This window comes from Thunnus albacares, chromosome 10 (assembly GCF_914725855.1).
Source record: "Thunnus albacares chromosome 10, fThuAlb1.1, whole genome shotgun sequence".
Classification (NCBI taxonomy): Eukaryota; Metazoa; Chordata; class Actinopteri; order Scombriformes; family Scombridae; genus Thunnus; species Thunnus albacares.
This window is the reverse complement of record NC_058115.1, coordinates 17,153,929-17,169,155: the sequence shown is the minus strand read 5'-3', so window position 1 is coordinate 17,169,155 and position 15,227 is coordinate 17,153,929. Positions and strand designations below refer to the sequence as shown.

Here is a 15,227-nt window from a genome sequence, read left to right as displayed (position 1 = left end):
ATTCATCCCTTCCTCTGTCTTTCTGCCCACCTTTGTGTTTATCATTCAGCCTTTCTGCTTGTCATTCAATTCCCCGTCTCCAGACAACTTAATGAGAAGGGCTCACCTGAGGGACTCGAGTTGTGTTGGAGCTCATCTGTCTCATTACCAACTCATTATCACCCCTCTGTCTTCTCTGTATTTGTCTCCCTGGCCTTCCTCTACGTCATATTCTCAATTACATTAAAATATCAAATAATGTTTAGACAGTCATGTGGTATATGGGGAAATCAAGCATGGGGAATACAAGTTAAGGCTTAGATTAAAGCATCATGTCACTGAGAATAAATGTGACATGTAAAAGAATAAAACAGTACTTTATGTCACTGATGACACCTTTATCTAAAGCACTTTAAAACCGTGGCTGTTTCTTTTATCCTTGTATGTAATACGTTTGTGTTTGTTTTCGTCTTCACTTCAGACCCACCTCCCGACAGGAATTGAATCAACTTGATTGAGGCACAGGTCCACATGACACATTGTTAAGATTTAGAGGGTGTGTGTGTTGGTTGCTGAGACCCACAGTTACCCATTACACCCTTCACTGCATACAGTATGCTCGCAGAGTCGTCTTCGTGTGTCTTCGGAAAAGCATAATTCCAGCTTAAGACCACTAAGACGCTTCTCTGTGGTTATGTAAGATGACGTGTGCTGCTTGGTTTGACTTCAAGACATAGTCGCAAATTTAACTCAGTTTGGTTCAGAGTGAATTGTCTTGGCAACTACCTTGGACAGATTGCCATTAAATTTAGTACAGACATTGACTGTCCCTCGGAAGATAAACCCTAATGATTTTGTTTAGCCCCTAACCACCAAAGGGACATAATTTCCATTTGTTCAGCACTTCAATTAATTAAATCTGCCTCAGCTGTATACTATATATACTGTACATATTAACATGCTAACACGATAAAGGTTACATGCTTAATGTTACCATGTTAACTTACTAATTGTATGCATAGAATTAGAATGTAGTGTGGGACACAGCTTATGTATCCATTTGCGCTTACAGAAAATAAAATATTTATACATACGCACACACAGTCATGTGCCGACAACTTACACACACTGACACACAACCTGTCACAGTGCTGAGATGAGAGTGCTGTTAGTGGTGTATGCTGGATGTTTATGAGGGGGCTGCTAAAGGCATGTCAGGACCTCCCAAACAGCAGAATATTTATCTCATAAACATCTTACTTTCCAAGACAGCCTATCAATTTCTCATAAGAGCCTCTGGACACACACAGACATATACAGACACCCTCCAAATATCCTTGGGAGAGACAGAGAGAGAGAGAGAGCGAGAGTGAGAGAGAGAGAAAGAGAGAGAGAAGTAAGGCAGAGGAGGGTGTTTTTAAATTTCTTTAATTAAATTTTACTTTGTTCTGTATTGTGCCAGGTTTCGTTTAATTTAGTTTCTTAAGAGTGTAAAGAATTGAGACAGATACAATATGAGACAGAGAACACGAGATTAAGTGAAAAAGAGGTGGACTGAGTGGTGAATGTCCGCTGAAGTGCAGTAGTAGAAACTCTATCCCTCTTTTTTTCCTCATCCCTCCATCTTACACATCCCCGCCTCCCTCCCTTCGTGTTCGAGGCTTGGCTCTTGTCCCCCTCAGTTCACTCATCTGTAACCATTCTCACTCTGCTTCACACTACTCTGTCTCCATTTTCAATCTCACAACATCGTTCCTTGTCCTTTATCTCAGCCTCTGAGGCACAAACCCCATGCCTTGAATTCTGATTGCAATTTCACATACATGTGTGTATATAGCTGTGCTTGTGTATTCCTGATGTGTGTCTTACAATGTAAATATCACTGATTAAGAAAGTGTTCTTGTGCATGAACTACCCTGAAGCCTTGCCTTTACATCAATGTAAAAAAACAAAAATGTGAAATTGTTATTGATTTCTTTAACTTACCAGCCTAAAGGAAAAATGCACCAAACGGCGTCTATTCCTTCATGTCCCCAAAGAGCCAGTAGATGCTGTCATTGCTTGATGCCCAGAATTTACTTTTTTTTTTTTTGCCGATGGTGATGAGCCCTTTGATCAACTTTATGATCTAGTGGGACTTTTTTTTTTCTTATATCATAAATCCATGCCTGATGGGCCAAATTCTAAAATTGAATGCCTTTAGCTTTTTGGTTTTTAAAAATACAAACTCACTGTGACTCCAGAAAACTAATAACATTATTTCAATACATCTTGCTCATACCAGAATACAAAAAAGGAATGGTATGGGAAGCCGTGGTGACGAGAGAGGTCAGGTGTTGGACTGCCTAGGACATGCAGAATGATGTCGACTGGAATATATTCCAATCAATTATATTATCCCTACGGTGACTGTACAGTCATATCCAAACCAGAAACAAAGGCTTGATGGATCTATTGAATAAAATTCTACTGCTTACAACCAGAGATATGAAGGAATACAAGTCCTACAGATGGATGATGGATGGTTACAGCTTGTGGTAATCCAAATAAATAAACAAATACAGGCTGAGACAAGTGTTGAACTAATCTGACATGGTCCGCATGTACAGACCTTCTACTCTAGTGCTGCCCTAAAGAGGAGCATCACCAACTGATATGGGAATTGCTCAGCTCAGGTCTGGAATGCCCTACAGTCTAGAGTTGTGCACTATAGTATACCATTGGATCTTTGCTCCCCACACCGCAGGATTTATACACCAGAGGGTGCAGAACCAGAGCTAGTAGGATTATGAAGGATCCTCATGACCAGCTTCTACACTCAGGGAATTGCCTCTGTAGCTACAAGTCCAACACAGAGAAAAAACATCTTCCTTCAGACCATCAGGATGATGTAGAGCATCTGTCTCTGAGCGTGACAAATTTTAGTCTACCTACAAATATGCACATTTTACATTTTTCCTATACTGAAAAAATGCACTTGCGTATGCATTACAGGTTCTCTTTTCTCATTTTTATTTTTTTACTTTTACTGCACATTAATCTTTTAGCATATCTGCAATCCCTGCATTTCACTGCACATGTAGATAATATGAGTATGTGACCAAGAAATCTTTGAATCTTGTTTCTTGAACTTGCCAGAAGGACCAATCAGCTGACTGCTTCTGTGTTTGGCCAACTGTTGACACAACAAGGCAGGAGGTTGAGGGGGAAAGGTATATGAAAGAAGGGTGATAAGTGAACTGCAGGGGCCATGATAGAGAGGGGAAACTTGAACAATTATTGGAGAAAGAGAAAGGCCTGACAGTAATGGAGTAGTGAAGTGGGAACAGTTATAACCTGCAGGGTTCCAGAAGTAGAAGCTCAACTATTTGCATTAGATAGGCAACTGTCTTAAAGGGCATTTCAAACACTTGGATGAGTAAAATTATCATGAAGTAGGGTGGCATCAATGGAATTATGTTGAAGAACAAACACATCTTCTTCATATCTTATGGATTGTAGTTTCAATAATAACTTTGATCCACCAAGACTGCCAAAAGAAAGGCTCAAGTTATCAATAGCAATGTCTATATTTAACCTAATTGATACACAACTTGGAAGCAAATTTTCAATATGTTGTCAAAATAAATTGCAATTCAGTGTTTCCATCAACTATTGTTCTGTGAATGTTCTTAAGATGGCATTACAAGACTGCACCAGTAACTTTTACTCTGCATTCCTTTGTTACTTACCAGCTAAGAAGACAATTAATGGTTATTGAATGAATGTATTGATCTCCTGTGTTCACACTCTCCTCTTTCTCCTTCTTCTCAGGAGAAGGTGTGGTGTTTTTGTTAGACACCCTTTTTATTTTTCATGCTTTTTGTCTTTCTGGTGGAGGGAATATCTTTCAAAAAATGTACCTTTTTTCAAATTTCAGGCATTTCCAATCAAATTTTTAAGTGGAAAGTCAAACTCTGCATAAAATCTGGGGGAGGGGAATGCAGTAAATAAGTATTTGAAATGAGTGTAACAAAAGCCAAGTAGATCCCTTCTTTCAGCTGTTCAGCTATTATTTTGCAAAGACAAACTGATGTTTCAAGACGGAAAGGTCATGAACCAAATCACTGTATCACCCTTTCAATTCTTTTTACACTCAAGCCATATTATAATTGCAAATGGGAATAAATGTGTCTGACAGGTTGACATTTCTCAAATCATTAAAAAAAAGTGTGATGTCTGAGCTCAAGAATACAGGTGAGGACCCACATGCCACACAGGTACAAAAGACATGGAGGGATTTTCAAGCCTTTATCGTCGATGTCAAAAGATTTTTAAAAAGACACAAAAGACTGACTATACTGTACTTAGTGAGAACATATGAAGGACCAGTAAGACCTGTAAAATGGGAAACACAAAAATAAGGCTATGAACCTAGAAAAAGACACAAGGCAGATTCATGCATCTGACGAATGGCACATTGTCCGCAACAGGTTGATGACATGGTTGACTCAAAGTTTAGATTCCCTTTTAACTCAAGCTTCTCTTTTCTTTTCTATGCTTCTCCCCTCGTTGCAGAATGACTACCGTAAGTTGTCCATGCAGTGTAAGGACTTTGTGGTGGGTGTGTTGGACCTTTGTCGGGACACAGAAGAAGTGGAGGCCATACTGAATGGCGATGTGGATCAGTGTCCTCCAAGCCCCTACAACCGACCCTGCCTCAGCCGTGTCATACTGGCCATCAAGTATGAAGTCAAGAAGGTGAGATGAACCAAAAAGGAATAGTTGCATTTTATTCACATGTCAGTAGATTTTGAATGTCCACTCACCTATATATATATGTCTTTTCCATGGGATGAAATTTTGTTCATCTTCATGCAATAATATACTGTAAATAACAATAACACAAAACAGGAGGATGGTATGGACGACTTTGAAAAACAACAGTGGTAGTTGTCTGTTCAAACTGCTTTAAGCAACCTAAGTTTCAGTGCCAAAGCAGGAAGTGGTATGACATTTTATAGTGAAGCATATAATACAGGTGAGGAAGGCAGGTTAGTGGATGGGTGCAACTGCAGCAGTGTTCAACTTTGACACCTGAAAAAAGGATTCATGTTATTCCTGTCTCCTACCTGCAGTCAATGTTACACTCCTGCAGCCCACACGGCAATCTTTCCTAAATGTAACCATGTCTTAAAGGAATTGCTATTTGCTTTGTTGCAGAGAGTGACAATGAACCTAGAGCCAGTAGGTAATTAACTTATCTTAGCATTGCAACTGCAAGCAGTCCAATCTTAAAAATCCACCTACCAACACCAATTGCCTCCTGGCAATAGTTTTATACTTAATGGACAGACATGAGATTGGTATTGATCTTCTGATCTAACTTGTGGGAAGAACGCGAATAAGCTAACTTCCCCAATATGTCAAACTATTCCTTTAATCATGTTGATTTGGAACAAGTACTTGTCCAAAGAACTAAGTTCAACCTGTCCTCATAAGTAGATCAATAAAGTATGACGTCACCATCCTCAGCCTGTTTAGTTTACAATTGTCTTATTATTTGGATTTATTATAATCCGCAGATGTTCATAATGATAATCTACAACCTGAACAAATTTTTAAATGTTGGATTGAAATCTTACCACACAGAATGTGAAAGCAATACACATACAATATGTGCCTTAATTTGATAATATATCTTGAAGAGGATTAACAGTAACAGTTTTACAGCAGTTTTTTTTTTACATTTAACTTGCGTGTTTGTAATTAATTTATATATATGTATATATGTGTGAACATGTGCATGTTTGTGTATTTTCGTGCATGTGGCCTCAGAGGGCCATATGTAAACAACAAATGTCAGAGAGTTAATCCCTGCTGAGCAGAGGTGTTCTTACTAAATGTCAAACCAAATCCCTTTTCCCCCCACCACTTCTACCACATACTCTCTCTCTCTCTCTATCTCTCCTTCATATGCTGCCTGTTTTCTCTAATCAGGTAAATCCCAAATGTATGTTTGTGGGTGTGTAAATGCTGGTGTGTAAGTGTAATGTGCGTGTGTGTGTGTGTGTTTATGTGTGTGCTGGGCAGTGAACAGCCTGTTCGAGCCAGCATCCTGTACAAGAGAGCGTGACCAATACTTGGGGAGCTAATTACACAGGAGGCCAGGAGAGAGGGAGAGATAGATTGCCATGGAAACCAGGTGGAGCATGACTGCACGTAGTGCACGTTGCTGGTTGCAGGGAGGGGTCATGTCATGGGTCAGTGATTTGATAAACTGGTCACTGGACACCAGTAGGAAACTATGTCAACTACAGTTATGTGTGTGGGAGGGGTGTGTATGGTTGTGCTTGGTTTCCCTCCCAATGTAAAAATGATAGTGAACATATGCACATTGTGTATGTCTGTTTCAATCGATAGATGGGAAGATATCAATTGTCAGCTCAGATAAATGCTCTCTAAATGTGATGAGTGAGGCTGATTGGTTAAAGGGTGGAAATGATTGATGTAACTGAAAATCAAGGAAGAGAGGGCAGATTGGAGCAGAGGTGACCTGTTGCTCAAATCATGGATTTAAAGAGAAAAGCAACACACAAACACAGAGTTCGATTCTTACACTAGTTGATTGCCTACTGAGCATCGATTCCTCTGTTGTCCACATCCTTCCTCCAGCTGGAACAAAAACATCCATCATCTCCATCCTCATCCCTTGTCTCCTGTGTAGCCTCACCAGACCAGTAGTGGTTTTCATTTATCACTTCCTCTCTTAGAGTAAAGTCATCAACAGATGCTGAAATACCAGGCAAGCCTTGTCTCATAAAGCAAACATGCTTCAGTAATGAATGTTAACATTCACTCACACTCATATTTGCAGCCTGCTCTCTTTTGCATATTGTATATTAAATTGATTTCCCAACCTGGCTGTTGGCATTTTTTATTTCCAAATTAAGCCAAGTGGCAGCCATGACTGCAAACGTGTTGTGAATAATATATTTTGATTGTAATGAGCACACAAAAGATCTGCTCTCAATAGAATAGTAGCCTGCACACTCAGCTGGGGATACAGTACCTTGAATATTTGCATAAAGTGAAGCATCAGGAGCCCTCGACATGAACACGGCATGTTCTTGGACTATAGATTAATTTTACACTCTTGCAATAATTCATAAAAGTACAATATGTTCCGTGCATACTATTATAATAAAGATATTACTATAAGAAACCTGAAGATTTTTTGGACCAAAAGAGCAACAAAAATAGAAGAAATAAATGTCAGTTTGCTCTTTATTGCTCTAATAAAAGTTGAAATACTACAAATGTATTTAAATGTTTATTGTATTTAGAGCATTCAGTAAAAAGACTCCAAGACAGTTTGTTAGGTCAGATTTTTATGCACAGTATTGGTCTGGTCAGTACTGGTCAGTATTGAACATTGAAAGCTTGTTAAATAAGCCACCCTCTTCCTTTTTTGTGAACACTGGGCTATTTCAGTGTAGCTGCCAGAGATATAGTGGCACATTGTTTGCTAAATGTTCTGCTGCTGAGACCACTCTATGGTGTCAGAAATATTTCTGAATGTCTTAGGCTGAGTAAAGCAAATCATTATTGCTTCACTGAAAGTGCCTTTATTGATGGCTGCCGCTAATTGCTGCCCTCTCACTCTCGTCTTCCCTTCTCTTTCTTTCTCCTCACTCATCTTTGTTGCTCTCTGTCCCCATCTCCTCTCCCTTTATTCTCCATTTGTCTGATTCTCTTGTTCCCTTCTCTCTGCAGTTTGTTGCCCATCCTAACTGTCAGCAGCAACTGCTAACTATCTGGTACGAGAACCTTCCTGGTCTGAGGCAGCAGTCTGTCGGGGTAAAGTGCTGGACAGTGCTGGGGGTCACCGTCGGCCTGCCCTTCTTGGCTATCGCCTACTGGATCATGCCATGTAGCAAGGTATGAACACACAAGAACACACACAACACAATTATTCTCTTCAAACTCCACTTTGTTCCCTGACCTCCACCTCTCTGCTCTTCCATCACCTTTGACCAAAACCTGAGTAGCCCTCAACACAAAAACACACATACACAAAGTCAAAGAAATTACTATATAATATGACTTCTAAAAGGAGTGTTGTCATGTTTTTCATTAATCTTTTTCAATGTATTGTTTTCATAACACTCTGAATGTTGCTGTTGCAACAATATCAAATGTCTAAAGCCACACAAGCAGCCTATCTTAAGACTCTAATGCTTGACTTCTGTTGTGCATTGCTGGACAAATGGAAATATTGACCTGTTGGTTGGGAAAAGTCAAGCATCACCAAAGTCATTAGGATTCATTCTCTGATGACCATGAATGTCTGTGCCAAATTTAATGGCAGCCCACCCAATAGATGTCAAGGTATCTTGTTGAAACAGAGTTGTCTGCACATCTTCCAGCTAAATCAGGTGATTCTCAGTTCAAGGACAGCAAACTTCCAGAGAACAATAGGGACTGGAGCACACCAATTAATTCACAACGTTTAGTTGTGCAAAAAAAAACGTTTCAACACTACTACATTACTGTATCTTCATCATAGTCAAAGTGCATGCAAGATGTCAAGGACAAAGTGTTGGACAGACCAAATGACTAGTGTGGCTAAAAACATTACAGATTTTAGATCTAAAGAGCTCTGAATAATCACTATTTGCTTATAGGGTCTTGAGGCACTCTATAACATTTTGTTAATACTCCATCAACCAAATTATAATCTGTAAAGTGACACAATATGACAGACCCCCCCACCACACACACACACACACACACACACACACACACACACACACACACACACACACACACAGGAGCTGAGCTAGCAGTTATGTAAATCTGCTCATCAACATGGATAATCCTCTACCTCATCATCAAGTGGTGTGTGTGTGTGTGTGTATGTGTGTGTGTGTGTGTGTGTGCGCTAAGCTTCAGATACCATGTTGAGGACCTTTGAGTGGTTGATTTTAGGTGTGACTGATGAATTAGTCATTTTGTAGAAAGAGAGAACGGCTGATGTCAAGTGTGTGTGAGAGGATGGAGAGCAGAGCAGCATCTCAGCAAGAGAGACATGGATTCAATCATGAAACACTAGCTGCTTCTAATCTCACTGTGTCACGAAAACACCTGTGCATGTTAATGTGTGTGCGAGTGTGTGTTTTTGCATGCACATGTATGCACGTGCATGCATTTATGATTATATTTAATTACGAATCAACCAACCAATGAGCCTGCGTGTCACAGTCTGTCATTTTCTGACACAGCTGAGAGAGCAGTACAGAGGTAGCAGCGAGTAAAAATAATAAATTATTATAGGACACAAGGCACCTTGTAATGTATTATTATTATGTAACAAGTGAGTTTTAAAGATCAGTTAAATACTAAAAATAGACATTTAAGATGTTGAAAAGGCAAAACTACAGAGGGTGGGATATTAAAAATAAGTAAACTAATAACTGAGGGATAAAATGGATGTTTAGGCATGCTTAATAACAATGTGATGGCAGCTCAATAGAGACATAAAGTTATATTAAATGGATTTGATAGTGAAATAAAGACAGAAGGAATCAAAGAAGTACAGTTGCAGTGAGAAAGCTTTGATGTGTTTTGGTTGATTGTGTGTAGTGTACCCAGTACCCACGTACACCTGGAGCTAATCACTCAATTTTATTCGCCTCATCTCATCAACTGCTCATCTCTCACAGCTCATAATACTCTTCATTTACGACACCACAAAAAAACACGGATATCAGAACCCCAAACCATATTACATTTCATATCAGCCAGAATAGATGAAGAAGATATTGTTATTTTTGTTGCTCAAAAATAAATCGTATGTAAGTCAGACAGTAAACATGGATATAATTACTTAAGAAATTTCCTTCAAGATAAAAATATGAGATATTCTTTGGAAGTGATGAAAAACAGATGTTTATTTAGATATAGAATCTTTCTTATTGGTTGAAGAGGGTGAAAAATGGGAGGAAAACATGAACTTTAGTGATGGAGCTTGTATTTGTTGGTGCACACAGGAATAGTTTCAGCCTTCCCTGAGTGACAGGAAAGAGATGAAACGTGGCATAAAAGAAAAAAGCGATAGAAAAGGAATTGCCATCAGGTTATTGTCCTGCTGGGGCAAACTTCATGCCTTAGTCAAGGAACAAGACTCCCTATGTTTGATTAAAGATATACATAACAGCATACAGCTTCCCCCAGTAGGCTCTGCTTGTAGCAGTTTATTGTTGATGAACTATTGCTGCATTAATTAGTGATTCAACATTTTTAATAGTTAACTAACACAATTTCCTTCAAAATCAGGCCAATGCAACCTCTAGAAATTACTACTCAACTTCCTTTGTATGTTAGCACATTGATAGAGAGTAAATATGCATCCATATTTGTTTAATATAATACTTGCTGTTTATTCCCCTGTTCAAATGCACAGTGAAATTGCAGATATGTTTGAGGGAAGACAACTATACATACCAAGTACATCATACAGAAATGATGGTAAATATAGTGCTTTTGAGACACACCAGCAATCCTACTGGCACAAAATAGAGGATTTTTATTTATGGTAATTACACCAGCTATCACAATCAATTTGACAATGATATGCCGACATTTATAAATGCCATATGTTGCTCCCACACTCCCATATTAGCTAATCATTTTTTCTTTAATTACTTTCCTGCAGTCTGTCATCCATTTAATTTGCTCTAATATCACTTTGCATGCAAGCTCTGACCCCAGTGTTTGGGTTTTTGATTATCTTATTTACATCTCAAGGTTCTCCTCCTCCTGCATCTCTTTTCTTCATCTTTACTCCGTAGTCTCTTGGGGGATTCAAACTCAGGTCACCGCATGAAAAAAAAGCCCAATCGATACACACAGGACAGGGTCACAATCCATTAATCATCGATGGAATGACTGGGCATCATTTAATTGTCCCATGGTATCGTAACCTCTCTCACAAAGGATGCAAAAATGGTATCAACTACAAAATATTAGACTTAAAAGCAAAGTCTTGGTGGGGGTAGAGTTGTTGCTGCAATTGTAGTCACATAGGAGGCTTATTAATTAAATAATCTATATCTTTAAATGGGATTGTGTATCTGTGTGTGAGCTAGAGAGGAAGAAGTGTAGAGAAGGAACAGTGTGTACAGAAACTCTAAAATGTACACATTTGTAAGAGTCCCTCCAAAATCCAATCATTTAAATGGTCTACATAGAGTACAGTTTAATGAGCACAAAAAGTATTTGCTCATACTTTCTGTAGATATATGATTATTTTCAGTCGATGCCTGCCCTCACACATTGTACTTCAGGCTTGATTGTCCCAGATGAAAAATATTAGAGAATAATAGAGCATACAGCAGCTCCATTCTGGCCTTCAGTGATTTCCATTTCACACCAAAACCCATTTTATTTTGTCTGCATGCGCCAGCTGCAAGCAGCCACCAGCCACCATTTTGTTGGAAGAGAGAAGATCAACTCTTGTCACCATCACACTGATAAAATAGAAACCCATGGGGTTTGCAGTCCTCACACAGTAGTACGCCTGATCTAGGATGACCATCTCATTTAAGCTGAGGGGTGAAATGGATCAGCCTTATCAGTGCAGAGAAATGAATGCAGGCAGAGCTGTCCCAGTGGCAGGGGGAGGTTTAGAGGAGGTTTTGCAGGGTTAAGATTCACCAGACAACCTCTTCCCACATGGTTTAGTAGTGTGTGTGGCATGGGAAGAGCTATTGGATCTAATGTGTTACTGTGCATGCAGTGAGTAGAGATATCCTGTGGGTAGTTAATATTGAACACAGCAGGTTTAGAGAGTGGCAAATGTTGGGATCTCAAATATCTGTATGGGGTTGGAAGTGTGCATGTGTGTTTATGTGTGTGTGCATTTGTGTGTCTTGGCATATTTTTGTGCAATTATAAGAACGTCCCTCTGTGTGATGGCATGTTTTAAGCTCCTTGGGCAGCATCACCTTGCACAGGGTTCTCCCCATATGGTGTATTTCTACAAACTCTGTTGATTGTCTGGCATCTAGTTACGCTGGCATTATGTTGCTGTGAAAGTGATCAGTGGTTAAGCTTACCCATGAAATGCAACAGCTGCTGTTTGTCTGCAAAGACGGTTGGGTAGTGGTGCTTTTCATATTTTCATCTCCAAGGACCAAAATCTCAGAAACTCGAGTTATCAAGAGTTATCTCAGAAAACAAAAACAGATGCTTTATTTCCCTGCAGTTTCACACTTGCTTTTTGTCACTTTCTACATAGTATCAAATATCCATAAATGACTGGTGGAAATGTCTAACTTTGTATTTGTTATTAAGCAGACCTCAGACAGATCTTACTCATCTCAGATTGGAGTCTCTTTTTAACCTTCACTCATCAATTGTTCCCTATGTAGTATCGCATTTGTAAACCATAGATACATAATCCAACATTCCTATTATTTCTTCAATCCCTCTACTTCCAGCTCGGTCAGATCCTGCGAAGCCCTTTCATGAAGTTTGTTGCTCACGCTGTCTCCTTCACCATCTTCCTGGGTCTGCTGGTTGTCAATGCCTCTGACCGCTTCGAGGGCGTCAAGAACCTGCCCAATGAGACCATCACAGACCACCCGCGACAGGTGTTCAGGGTCAAGACCACCCAGTTCTCTTGGACGGAGATGTTGATCATGAAGTGGGTGTTGGGTGAGTCGACCTGTTTCACACATGGCGCACACACACTGTGGAAGTGTTTGGAAATCTGCTCAGTTACAGCCAGTTAATATACGAATAAATGTTTAATAGTTGCTGTCAAGGCAGATTCTACATCATTTAACACACTACTTTGATGCATTTTCATTGACTTTAAGTCTAGTCCAATCTTTTCTAGTGGATTTTCTTTTCATTTTTTATTTGAATCAATATGAATGCACTTTATCAACATGCAAGCAGGAAGAGCGGGCAATGTTTTTACCAAGGTTTTATAAGTTTTTGATGCTAATCCAGTAGTATTAAGGTTTTTTAGTACTAAGGTTTAAACAAGTGAAGTTCCTGGAAGACTTAGTGAACAAACTTTGATATGAGGTAGAATTAAAGACTAATGCAGCTCCGTACCAACCAAGTGGATTAAAGCCAATGTTATGGCAAAACAAGTCATTCTCTTTTATCTTCCAAAGATCAAATAGAAGTTTCTTGGTTGGATGCAGCATGAGCGGTGGCCATGCTGAGTCCTAACGATAAGCTGGAGGGAAATTTGGAGGTTGACCTGAGCAGTGGCGCTGAGGAAACATTAGAGGGGGGGATAGTGAGAAAGCAATACAGGAAAGATGGTAACGGTGGGCAGGGATGGATGAAAGTAAAACAAAGGGTGGAGTGTTTGGCATGCAAGAAGGCAGGCGTGAAGAAACAGGGAGATAGAAGAAAGTGACAGAAAGACAAACTCAACAGAGGCAAAAGCAATTTCTGTCAGACCTCAGCTGCGGCCCATCTGCTGATGTTCTTTCTTTCATCTAGATTCTAGACAAACACACATAAAAACATTGTGTGTGTAGTTTGTGTATGTTTGTGCACATATGGCTCTATTTTTATTTGTTTGCTTGTAATGGCACCATTCTTTTCCCATGAGTGGTAATTTTTGGCAGCAGGTGCTCATGTGAGTGTGTGTCCGCGTATGTGTGCAGTGACTGGTGGTTTAGGTAGGGTCATTGTAATTCCAGCAGCATGCTTTGAAGGCCCAGTAATTGTTATAGAGATGATACTGATCAGTGCATCTTTTCAGTAAGTAATTTTCTTCTTGTTTTGGCTCCAAATAGAGAATGACAGAATGGTTGCGTTGGAGGGATTAGGATTTTCACTGAGTGTGTACGTGTTTGTGTGTTTGTATACACCTGAGCCATAAATGGGAATTTGTGAGTGGTTCAGAATAAATTATAAGCTTATCTATTATCTGTTTAACATGCATGTTTAGGTTTATGCTTGCATCTGTAAGTTCCTGTGAGAGCCTCTTTATTTATGTATATTTATATTCATCTTATTTCCCACATTTCAATAATATATCATATACTATGTGTTTATGTGTGTGTGTGTGTGTGTCCTTCTTTAGGTATGATTTGGTCAGAATGTAAGGAGATCTGGACTGACGGGCCCAGAGAGTACATCATGCACCTCTGGAATGTTCTGGACTTCGGCATGCTGTCCATCTTTGTGGCATCCTTCACGGCACGCTTCATGGCATTCCTCAAGGCATCCAAAGCACAGCAGTATGTTGACATGCACGTACCAGATGAAGACCTCAGCAACGCCTCACTGCCTGATGAAGTGGCCTACTTTACATTCGGTAAGCAGTTACTCCAAAAATATGAATCTATAATTATTGTTATTACCTTTAATAAAAAGTTTTGAAGATATCTAAGAGTTCCATGTTTGTTTTGTTTACTCATTACAGTACTTTAGTGTTTTCTTTTCCACAAATTGCTTGGGCAGTCTGAGTTCCTGCACGTTAAACTCTTTTTTTTGCTCGTATAGCCATTGTGGATATCGCTGTTCATGATAACTATTCCACTCTTCTGATGTTTAATCTGAAAATATTGTTTGTTTCTGCTGCACAAAATGTTAAACTGCCTCACGTCTTTTCTATTGGACAAATTTTCCCAGAAGAGGCCAGTTTGATAGCACATGATAAAATATAAAATGCTTCCATGAGGTACTTGAGTCATTGTTGTTCTGCTGTTCACTGATAAGGAGTAGCAAATCAGATGTGTATGTGTGTAAAAATGTCATGAATAAATAAAGGCCAAAATGTCGAAAAAAATTCATCTTAAGAACATGAATAACAAATAACATCATTAGAAGATGGGAAAGTATTTGTCATCTAGATAAAAATGTTATTTGTGCATGGACATAAGATACACATACAGTACCAGTCAAAAGTTTGGACACACCTTCCCATTCACTTGAATGAGAGAACCTGTCCAAACTATTGACTGGTACTGTACATAGTTGTGCACACATCCTCCTGTTTGATACTGTTGTTTATTGTTATTTTGTTTATTGTTTATGCTTTACATACTGTGCATACACACATACACACAAATACATGCATACATATACGTATTCACCAGTTTAAATGAATGCTGTATACTCATAAGTAAGCAAGCACAGATACACAGTATATGCAAGCATGCATACATTCCACAGACACAGCGAACACAGCCAACAATTGTTTGTAAATTAAAAAATGTACAATATATTTCATC

General features: G+C 39.2%; 1 protein-coding gene across 17 annotated transcripts in view; it reads left to right on the top strand.

Moving 5' to 3' along the window:
- The window catches only part of LOC122990175 (short transient receptor potential channel 7), a 63,668-nt gene that overhangs the window by 20,515 nt on the left and 27,926 nt on the right, over positions 1-15,227 (top strand). For all 17 annotated transcript variants that reach the window (XM_044363339.1, XM_044363333.1, XM_044363336.1 and 14 more), the window contains 4 exons: positions 4,537-4,719; positions 7,735-7,899; positions 12,462-12,678; positions 14,075-14,308. In XM_044363339.1, coding sequence (XP_044219274.1) covers positions 4,537-4,719; positions 7,735-7,899; positions 12,462-12,678; positions 14,075-14,308 — 799 coding nt within the window. The remainder of the gene's footprint in view (positions 1-4,536; positions 4,720-7,734; positions 7,900-12,461; positions 12,679-14,074; positions 14,309-15,227) is intronic.